The sequence below is a fragment of the Nanorana parkeri genome, unplaced genomic scaffold (assembly GCF_000935625.1).
Source record: "Nanorana parkeri isolate BGI_ZX_2015 unplaced genomic scaffold, ASM93562v1 scaffold1189, whole genome shotgun sequence".
NCBI lineage: Eukaryota > Metazoa > Chordata > Amphibia > Anura > Dicroglossidae > Nanorana > Nanorana parkeri.
In genome coordinates, this window is record NW_017307457.1 from 315,180 (window position 1) to 326,979 (window position 11,800).

Consider the following 11,800-nt stretch of genomic DNA (forward strand, 5'->3'; position numbering starts at 1 on the left):
AAGGGGGGGGGGGAGAGAGGCCATTTATCTAACCCCGGAACCCCTGAGAAACCCGTATGAGGGAGAGAAACAACAAATGGAAAAAAAAAAGAAAATCGTATAAATTCACATTTCTCCCTCTGTTGATTCAATTGGGGTTCCACCCCTGGCTTTGTTTGTCTTCTATTAAGTTTAGCTCTACTGGCCAATCAGGTAAATTAACTATGGGTATATCCAGAGCATCCAGAAAACCTGGGAGATCTTCAAGTGTCCTGAATTTAATTATTTTTCCGCCTCTGTATGCAATTAACTGGAAAGGGAACCCCCATCTGTATCTTGTATCACTTTTTTGTAAAAGCTTCAAGGCCCTCCTGAGCGTCAGTGTCTGTAATGTTAGGTCCGGATAAATAGTCACGGTGTGTCCTTCATACATTATTGATGTCTTGATTCTCATAGCTGTGAATTATTGCTTCTCTTTCTGAGAAGTAATGAAGACGACAAATCGTATCTCTGGGCTTTGTTAATTCTTTTTTGACGTATCCCGGTACTCTATACACTGTGTCCATAGTTAATTCTGCTTCTGGGGCTCTATCCAGTATGCCATTTAGTACAGCCTTGGTTGTAAAAAGAAGAGCTGGTGTGTCTATTGTCTCTGGTATACCTCGTACCCTAATCTTGCATCTGCTCCTATTATCTATATCGTCCATTTTTTATAGCATGTCCTGGATCAGGGCTGACTGCTTGTTGATAACTTTCTGTTGAGAGTCCATTCTAGAAGATTCTATCTCTGTTTTTTCCTCTAGGTCTCTTACTCTGGCACCCATGTCTGCTATATCGATTTTTAAAACTCGCAGCTCTTCCCTGTATGTTGTTTCCAGTCTGGTAATATATCCCTCCATATCTTCTTTATTAGGAAGCGATCGTAAATAAGCTCCCATTCCTTGCAGCTCTGTCCCCTATATCTATCTGACCACAGTTCTTAGAGATGGCTGTACCCTGTATCCTGTCTGTATATATCTCTTCACTCCCACCTGGGGTGTCCTCTATACCCACGCGGGAGCGTGTTGAGTGATCTTGTATAGTTTTATCCTGGGCTTTCCTGCCATTGCGATCCCGATCATTCCCATTTATAGGGGAGGCGGGTGCCCACATCTTAGTACCCCCTCCCTGAGATAAACGTGAACGGGTACCTGTAAAATATGATCCGATCTTGGATGATGAGTTCCGTCTCATTGATGCTTCAGGTAGGGGCTGCTGCTGCTGTGGCTGCTTTTCTTTTTTTCTTTTCCCCCCATCCGTGGGGATCTTGGAGTCCTTGGATCCTTTAGGGATCTTGGGGTCCAGTGAAGAGCCTTGTAGCTGTTAGAGGAGCCTAGTAAAATTCATAGGCCAGAGAATTCTGGAGGATATTGTCCAGTTGTAGCTTAATTAAATAAATAAAAGCCTGGGTTGTATATTCTGTATCCTCTGTATGCTGTGTTGTATGTATGCTAAAATAGCATAGATAATGGCTTAGAGGTAGGGGGGGGACCGGTCTCCTGGTTCCTGGGTTCCTCCACAGTACGCCCGCTGCTCAGCGTTGTCTGCCTTGTTGCCCCTGCAGGGGAGCAGAGAGGCCGTCACCAGGGCATCGCTGGATCGCGGGGTAGAGTGGGCAGCTCGGGCTTCCTGTAGCTATCCGTAGCTTTGTGAGGCTCGTGGGCTGGTGGCGCTTGAGATCTACGTCATCGGCGTGCCTCTCTCAAGTGGTGCTATGCTGATATTGTTCGACAATTTTTAGACGCAGATTTTCACAGATTGGTGAACCTCTGCCCGTCTTTAGTTCTGAAACACTCTGACTCTCTAAGATGCTCTTGTTTTTTTTTTGCAAGTTTATTTTGGAATTATACAGACCAAGATACAATACCAAGCTGTCACAACTTAGATAACACATATGCAATAACCTGTTCAGATGATGTACATATCAGAGGTTATACAGCAAAACCAATAGACTACCTAACTGTTACAGAGGCGTAAAGCATTTGAAACATGCTCGGAGGTATCCATTGGAATCAGGTTACATATTATGTGAACAGCTTATCAACAATCTAACAATATGCATATGCCTTTAAGGCTGAAGTCTAACTATCATCTATTGGGCTGTGCCTGGCGTTGTAAGCAAAAAAGGAAAAGGAACGGATCCTAGAGTGGTGCGAAAAGGACCTGGAACGGACATGAAATATATAAGGGGTAACCTAGAGAATGCATATATACGGCACGTAATGTCATATGGGGGAAGAGGTCAGATCTATGAGATTACTAATTAGAGTGAAGTGTCATGTTTTAATCGCTTTCAGTCATTACTTCTCCAACATCCTACCCAAGGACATTGAGTTGACCCAGAGAGCCCTTCTGATGCGGCTAGGAGGTACCATCTAGAGTTCTTAAAAATCAACATAATATCCTTCAATTGATCTATAGTACATTCAGTGGTTAAATAGCGGGTCCAGGTATGGAAGAATTTTCCACTATTAGATAAATTGTTTTTGGTATCCAGTTTGTGGATTAGCATAAGCTGGTGAAGTGTGTGTTTGACATCAGTCAACCTAGGAGGGTGTGTAATATGTTTTTTTTTGACAGCCAACAGACAGTAATGTTCCCATTGTGTCAAGGAGTCTGTTTTGTCCTGTGTGGATGCGATCGGGGAGTGGAATAGACATACTGCTGGGGAGCAATCCCTAGATCTGTCCAAAAGTGTATTCATATAAGTAATTGCTTGCAGCCAAAGGGATTGAATACATGGACAATGCCAAAGGAGATGCGTCAAATTAGGGCGTTGGGTATGACATTTGGGACAGTCAGTGATCCATGTAGTGGAGGCTGCAGGGGGAGTGAAATTCAGGGCATAATATGCCCTGTGAATAATTTTTAAATTGTATTTCCCGCCTCTGTTCATTAGGCATGTGCTTAATTAAATCCAGCCATCCTCTGAGCATAAGCTGATATGAGTCCTCAGGTGTGAGTTGCAATACTGGAGCCCATTGAATAGCTAACCCGGGTGTCGAAGATGATGACTCCTGGTAGGTAATGCGAAGCGTGCTATATAACTGGGAAGAGATGCTCTTGTTATACCCAATCATGTTACTGACCTGTTGCCAGTTGGCTTAATTAGTTCTTCCAGCTGTTCCTTGTTTAGAACCACTTAGTCAGCATTTTGTTGCCCTGTCCCAACTTTTTTGGAATCTGTTGCTGCGATCAATTTCAAAATTACCTTATTTTGTCTTAAATGGTTAATTTTCTCAGTTTAAACATTTGATATTCGATTTTTTTTTTTTTTTATTGTAAATACATCCATACATTCACCATGTCTTATAACTAAATTTAATCAATCTAGGTCAGTGTCTCTGTGACCTTTTTTTTGTTTTGTATTCCTAATTATTAGATTCCACCATTTTTAAGACATGAAATTAAAGCAATATTTATGACACAAATATTAAGGGATGTAGGCTTTTTTATTTTTTACTGCTGTTGTAATACGCCAAAACACCCCTGTCACTGCTATATGCCTCTTTCACCCTCTATTCTCTTCTCATGAATATTGGGAAACAGGTTGCCATGGAAACATTTGCTTTTATGGTACTTATGGTGAATAGGCTACACTTCACGCCTGCCTCTCTCATCTAAACAGAATCCTACTTGTAGCCAAGCCTTGCCCATCTGCTCTAGCCCTGCAGTGGAAAATATGAACGTGATCATTGCACTGTACTTTGCTAAGACTGTAAATGTATGAGTCTATACATGGAATATCATGTGATGTGAACACTTATGCCTTTTTTATATTGTCATTTTCTGTTCTGTTTTCCAAATCAATGTTTTTAAGTATGACAGAAGGAAAATGTGCTTGTTAGTTTGCTGCTTTATTTAGTATGATGCTAAGTTTTTTTATGGTTTTAAAATAATCCATTCCAGCAATATGCAAGAACACATTATTGTAAAGGCATTTATCTATTATCTGTGTAGATGTTACTGGGATGTATACTCCTGATGCTTTTTAATTTTAATTAGAAAAAAATGTAAAATGCATTCAAATGCAAGTTGATATACGAAGTTTTATTATTGAAAAGGTATGTTTGTTTTGAAATGAAGAAAATTTCACTTAAAACACTTTAAAGAAAAACCTTTAAATATTCCTAAAACTTGCAGTGGGGCTGCTCCTGCACTGCAAGGGTTAAGTGCTCGTTTTCATTTAGGATTGAAAATAACAGTTATACTCGCCTAAATCGCACAGCCGGCTGGCTGTTACACCGATCCCTCCAGCCTCGCTCCCCCTCCTCTTTGGCAGTCTAAGGTCCTGTGAGTCATCACGTCCAATACAGTGTATAGGACCTGAGGAGCAGAGGTGGAGATGGGCTGAAGGGGACCGGTCCAGGAGACTGTCGGATGTGAGGTTCAGACGAGCATAACAACATTATTTTCGTCCTTCGATCAAAATGAGCACTTAACCCTTACAGTGTGGGGGTAGCCCCACTGCAAGGGTTAAGAATATGTATGCCTCGAGTCTTTTTTCTGTTGTAAAAAAAGCTTTTTAAATATTGTGTCAAAATAACAAGGGGAAAGTCTATGGTTTAACATCCGCTGACATGTTTTCCTTTTGATAGATTGATAAAATGCAATAATACTGCTTTTACTTGCCACTTGTAGCATGCAATACCATTTATCGCAGGTTGATGGATCAAGCCTAAAATGTTTTTGTTTAACCTCCATGGTCACAGCTGTTCTGCATCTCTCTAGCAATTATTGTTTAGTTTTTGTTTGACAAACATACAAGATACTCTGACATAAGATAGATAAATGTATGTTTTTAATTTAAAGGCACTTGTTCCCGTTTTGGGATTCCACTTTACACGTGTGTAGTTACATTCTTTAAAGAATAACTATTAAACGTGATAAGTTCAGTAATCCTATATGCAGTAAAAGGGACCGAATAAGTATAAAAGCTGTGTGGTTGTTTTCTTTCAAAAGTGATATGGTGCACGGATACAACCTGGGATACAGTCTCACGCAAGCTGGCTATACACAGTTAGACTTCCGAATGAACAAAATCAATTTCGGGACGTTAGTCGACTTTCTAATCGTTGATGCAGTGAAATTGATGATCAATTTCGACCACAGTGGCAAAAAGAAATTTGAAGGAGCATGTTGGAATTTTTTCTTTTCAAATGAAGGAAAGTCTAACAGTGAATGTGGTTTTCGTTGTGAAACCAAATGTTAAATAAAAATGGAAATAAAATAAAATTTCGAACGACAATACTCTGATGGTATTCTTGATCGTTCCCCCAGGATTTTTCAGACGAACTCTCATGCAAAAATCTAACCATGTATATCCTACATAAGAGCACCACCATTATGAGCTAGAAAATGGCAAAATATACATACAGAATGCCTGATCTGTCGGAGCTTGGGTTAAAAGCCTAAAAGTTTTGTGAATTAAGAGGATCATTCCTTCTGGCCGACAGCCAAGGAGGGGCTTGCACTATGAGGATTTTGTTGTAACAGAGCAAGGTGTTTGGCTTGAAGTTGAAAGTGACAGTCTCTAAGATGTCAGCTATAGTTTACCCACCATTGTGTGTGTGCTGCAATTAAGAGTACTTAAATGTTTGTATTCCATTGTTCTGATGTTATTGTGAGAATCTGAATTCAGGCATGTAAATAATGTTATGCAAGAACATCTATGTCATGTACAATGTATCCTTTCATCCTTATGTTTTTTTTGTTTTGTTTTGTTGTTTTTTAGATTTTATGCCAGAGATTCTGGACTTCTAAAGTTTAAGATTCAGGCTGGTCTTCTTGGACGACCTATCAACCACACAGTACGCAGGCTTGTGGCTTTTACCTTTCATCCATTTGAACCATTTGCAATATCTGTACAGAGGACTAATGCAGAATACGTAGTGAACTTTCACATGAGACATATATGTACATAGCACAAGTACTGATCCCAATCCATTCTGCCTTAACGCTACATTTTCATTGTTTGTTTTTGTTTATTAAATAAGACTGTATCTCCAAAACATTGCATTGCCGTGATACTCAAGCTTTTCAAACTTAAGACTGTGATCTCCATAAAAATGTACACTGGTGACCTGCAAAATGTTATAATTTATGTAAAGCTATAGAGAGCTAATTATTTTAATTTATAATTGGATTTCTATAAATACAAATTGTCCAGCAAAGGAAATGTTGTAAAATGTTGCTGTTGGTTAAATGTTTTGAAAATCTTGTCGGCACTCTCTCTCACTTTAAAGAAGGTTTCTATTCCAAATCAGTTTACGGTGCATAGCGAGCCAACCTTTTCTTGGCAACAGCCTCAGTGGAAGCATGCTGCTTTTTCCTGTTAGTTTTCCCAAAGAAAGAAAGCCAAATTCCATGCCAAGTGCACCAAATTCTGATTTATGACAGCACTAGCAGTAATGGTAAGGCACTGGATCATATAGCTAGATCTGCAAAGACAAGTTTCTGGCTCCTACCATTACTCTTCATCCTGAAAAGTATTTGTTTTTGGTGGAGGTTTTAGTTTACAAAATCCGTTCCCTGTGTTGAGTAGAACATATTTTAGCCAAGTGCATGATGTGCACTTCACCAGTTAGCCTAAACAATGGAGCTCAGCCAGCACTGTCGTGAGTTTGTAGAATGCAACTACTAGTGGTGCAGTGAAAGTGCCCTTGGTGTCCAGGATTTTCTGTCTTTTCAGGTTACAATATTGATGCACACATTAAATAACATTTCCTTGTTACTGTACATAAAACCTCAACTGAACCATGCAACTTTTTTTATGAAAAGGTTTATAAGTATCTCTTCCTTTCATTCATTGTGTCAGTAATACAGAACATTAGTAATAGTGATCATATTTAGGGCTGCAACAACTAATCAACATAAAAGTTGTCAACTTTTTCAATCATGGATTAATCGGCTTCCGATTGGTTGGCCCTGTTCACGGCTCCACACACGCTGCGCGCCCCACCTCCTCCCCACCTCACGCTCACCGCCCGCCCAAATCCACGATCGGCACAGGGACGCTTGGAGAAGAAGTAAGGAGGAGCAGGTGTGGGGGATTGACAGCCGCCGATAGACAGGCCTGATCTCAGAAACAAGTTGCTGGAAGACTGCACAGCTAAGCCTGCACAGCTAAGCCTACACATGGTGCTCTATAATGTGCTGTATATTATACAGAGCAATGTACCATCAGCTATAAAGGATTACAAATCCCAGCAATACATTGTACACTGTATGCATAATGTATTGCTGGGATTTGTTGTATTCCTATATAGCTGATGGTATTCTGCATTGCGCTGTATGGAGGACTACAAATCCCAGCAATAATACATTATACAGTGGTGCAATGCCGAATACCACTCGCTATAGAGGAGTACAACAAATCCCAGCAATAATACATTATACAGCACAATGCGGCATGCCACCAGCTATAGAGGACTACAAAACCTAGCAATAGTACATTATACAGCTCAATGCAGAATACCGCCAGCTTATAATGTTGTATTCCTCTATAGCTGGCGGTATTCTGCATTGTGCTGTATAATGTACTGTTGCTGGGTTTTGTAGTCCTCTATAGCTGATGCCATTCTGCATTTATTGCTGTATAATTTTACACTTTTCATTTCACTATATTGCACACTACACATTTTTATTCCTTTTTTACTTCCACCGCTTCAAACTTGCTCCTGTGATGGACTACAATCTCAATATAAACTAGTAGATCACTGGAGCCATTTTGTAATTTTTTTTTAACCGATTAATCGAACTTAATAATCGGCTAACTAATCGATTTTGAAAATAATCGTTAGCTGCAGCTCTAATCGTATTTGCTAATAACAGATTTTCTTTCCCTCCATTAAGTAACACAGGAAGTACTCTACCTTTGTGTTATACTGATTGGACATTTGGAAACAAATTGTAAGCCAGCCCAGGTTAACCCGTCTTACTATCAGCATGCCTCATGTTTTTACTAGTGTCCCAGGGGAATGGGTGTCTTTTTTTTTTTTTAGCTCTGTTATGTAAAAGACTCATCTATTTTTATTAGCAATTTGACTTCATGTTTTTTTAATGACAAATACTCTACATCGTTGAAAGAGCTGGTCTCTTTGATTGGAGCTATCTGGCATAGCCATCCCTAGCCTGGTTTCTGGAGTTCTGTATCCATACCCTGCTAGACTGGACATTGTGGGCATAGGCTGGAAATTACCTTCTGGCACTGCATTCTGTGTAAGGCAGTTTCCTGACTCTGTTCACAAGGATTGCCATCCTGATTCTCAATTGCTCCCATTACCACATGCCTATTGTCCAGGTTCTGGGGACAAGGGTATCTCTGAATCTGTAATTTCCCTGATGATAAAAGGTAGGAAGTCTACTTCTTTCAAAGTCTATTACTAGAGGTGAAAGATATATGTTTCATTTAGTGTAAGTCTCAGGGCTTCCATTCCAGAAGTCTCTCTGATGAATCTTCTCTTTCCTGCAGCTGGACTTGGACCAGCATTTGTCTCTCAGCACTATCAAGGGTCAGTTTTCTACCTTTTCTGTCTTATTTCACAGACCGCTCCCTTTTCTCTCCTTCATTAATACCTTTGTTCAAGGGTCTCCCATGTGGCTACCCATGTCTGGCCCTGATGGATCTATGGAACCTGAATCGGCTTTTGTTTCCCTTTCAGAAACTGCTATTTGAACCCTTCTACTCTCACCCACAAAGTGGTGTTCTTTTGTAGCCATCACCTCTGCAAGGTGTCTGAACTGGTGGCCTTATATTCCTTTCTGTTTCTGCATAGGTATGAGATGGGGTTGAGGACCCAGGACTTCTTTCTTACCTAAGGTAAGTGCCAGTCTATCCCTCAGCCACTGCTTCTTTTAAAAAAAGTGTCCCCTTTTTATTATTCCAGATGGACCCCGTATAGGTACACCAGCTTCTTGTTTTACCATCTCAGGGTAGCTCAGACAGACCATCATCCCAGCATGTGGTCTCAAGGATCCGGGTCCACCCTTTACTGTCAAGATACGCTCTACTAGATCTGTGAACACTTCTTTGGCATGTTGCCATCAAGCAACAGTTTCCCAGATTTGCAGTCCTGCCACCTGGTCTTCTATTTAAGCTTCCTCTAAGTTCTTCCAGGCGGATGTTTTGGCCTCATCTGATGCTGACTTCAGATGTAAGGTTATTCAGATGGCTCTTTGAGCTGCAACCAATCCCGAGTTCTCTTTTTTTTCTTGTGCCTGTTAACGTTTGTTTGCTGTGTTGCCCATCTCTCAGTTGGACTGCTTTTTGATGTCCATAAGTTAGACTGTGTGGGCATATTATCAAAACTGGAGCAGACTAAATCTGGTGCAGCTGTGCATGGTAACCAATTGGTTGCCATGGGCAACTGCTCCAGATTCTGTCTGCTCCAGTTTTGATAAATCCCCCCTTCCTGTTTTCCTCAATAGTCAAGAAAGAAAATAGATAATTTTTTACTCACCGTAAAATCCATTTCTTGGAGTTCCAGCCCTCTGTGTTCATGATCATGCTCTCGTTACTGCTTTTGTTGTAGTAGGGGGGGTTATCCAGGGCTGTCCTACATTTTTTTTTTGCCAGTACTTAATCCTCCTGTTGGTGGCAGCATAACCCAAATTTTAGATTGCCTGGGTCCCCTAATGGAGCCTAAGAAAAGCACGGTTAGTGCAAATTCCTGTTTTTACATATCCAGCTGCATCCAGTTGTGATATTCTAAGGGGTCATGCACACAGGTCCCTGGGGCTAAACAATTTTAAATTTGAGCATATTTGCCCATCCAGATGCCACAGGTGGTGTGTACAGCCACCCATACAAATCAATAGCCGTATGTGGATGTATGTTCTGGATATATGCTGGTATGCATACAAACTTAAAACCTCAAACACAGAATAATAAAAATTCTTATGTCTTCACTTGAAAAGTACCTTGTGTAGTAGAACTCCTATATGTCCAATACTACTTTTCTCAGAAATGTTCAGAGAACTTGAAGTCAAAATATAGGCATACACTATAACAGGGTTTCTGTTTGGTGAAATACTTTGTGCATGTGTAAAAGTGTGTCATGGCTGCAGCTTTTCTTGCTGCAACACAAGATAATTTTTTGTGTGTGTATAGATATAGATATATATCTATATCTATACACACATTTATTTCTGCATAGCAGGAAGGCAGCAGCGCCCCCTCCTAGTCCCAAAGCTCATCCAGGTCCTTTCAGAATGGAGAGTGGTGGAATATAGATGAACTCTGTCATTGATGTCCAATGCATTAAATGAACCTGGAAGCTCAGCTCTTCCAGGTTCACAGGCACCAACTAGTTAATCTACTTCAGGTTTATGAACTTAATACAGCCTCATGTTTTACATCTCATGGAAAGCTTGGAGATTATATTGTTTAAAAATGTTTAGTTTTTTTTTTTTTTAGTTTTTTTTTATTGAAAATTTTGATTTTAGAAACATTTGCGCAAATATCGTGTGATACAAACGTGGTGTTTGGTTTCTTTATTACATTTTCAAGTGAATCATTTTAGCATGTATGCGAAATCTGGAAAATTGGTTTAATCCTTTTTCTGCTGCAAATGCAGCTACTATGTAGGTGGAAGCACCAGCATGTAAACAGCCTTCCGACCACTACTATGGTTTTCAGTTTTATAGCGGAAGTGATTCGGGTGGTTGTGAAGCCACCTGATTACTACTTTATTGTGCAGTAATGGAAAGTTGGGAATGTAGGAGCTAGCTGATTTCTGGCAGGATCAACAAGTATTTTCCTTATCTGTACTTTATAAAATAAATGAAAGAAGATCTGCTGTCATCATTCAGCCCACTGCCTTGCTGCCCAGGCTGTCATGGAGTGACAGAGATTGGGGTGGGGGTCCCCTTAAACTGAAATTCCTGTGTAAAAGTTTTGGTTTCAAAATGCATAGGTTTGAGGTTGCTTAATCATTTTGAAAGCAGGTAAGCAAATTGCCATTGACTTTAATCGAGATGTACATATGAGAATTTAGAGGCTGCGTTTTACCTGCTTTGTGTCACGCTGTGTTTCTTTGGATGCAGACTGTTCTCTTAAGATGTGTTTGAACTGCATTTTCAATTCAAGCAGCTCCTTTTAGATGGAAATGGCTGTGTTAGACAAGAACGCCCATCAACATTAACCTTGAGGCAGGCATTTCACACTAGTTTGAAATGGCCATTCTTGCATTTTGAGATCCAGCATGTTAGATTAAATATCCACAAGGCAGTTTAATATATAACAAAGGTCCAAATATTAAATCATCGTTGGCATCCATTTGATAATGTACATTTCTTAATAAAGTACTAAAACCGCCTCTGTAATATAGATCCATATAAAGTTTCAGTTGTAGTCGATAAAATGTTAATGTAACAAATGCACCAAAGTAATAAGGCAATTAAACTACATCAAAGAGGTTAGTTTGCTTTGAAACTGCTGTTAAATTTCCATTTACAATACTTACAAACAGCTTAAATTGAATTTGCCACAGACAGTCCTTTGCAGAGGCGGAATAGTCTCCTTACAATAAAAAAAAAATGGAATTCAGCAATTAATAAATTCTCCATGGGAATTTGTAAGCATATATTGATGTGTCCCCAAGCTTGTTCAATTTTTGAATAAAATCAATTTTAACTAAACCCAAACTGTGGGCAATTGAAATAAATTAACTATTTCAAAAATAGAACGATATTGCCATCAGTCATAAAAAGATTGTGAATGCCCGTGCTTTTTATTTAGAGGTTTTTTTTAATCCTTATTAATGTTTTACGTCATTTATGT

At 39.7% G+C, this 11,800-nt stretch overlaps 1 protein-coding gene across 1 annotated transcript in view; it reads left to right on the top strand.

Annotated features, from left to right (window-relative positions):
* DET1 (de-etiolated homolog 1 (Arabidopsis)) overlaps nt 1–6,054 on the top strand; it is a 41,389-nt gene extending 35,335 nt beyond the window's left edge. The window contains exon 5 of the mRNA XM_018568449.1: nt 5,753–6,054. Within this exon, the coding sequence (XP_018423951.1) occupies nt 5,753–5,942 (190 nt within the window). The 3' untranslated portion in view covers nt 5,943–6,054. The remainder of the gene's footprint in view (nt 1–5,752) is intronic.
* The last annotated feature ends 5,746 nt before the right edge of the window (nt 6,055–11,800 follow it).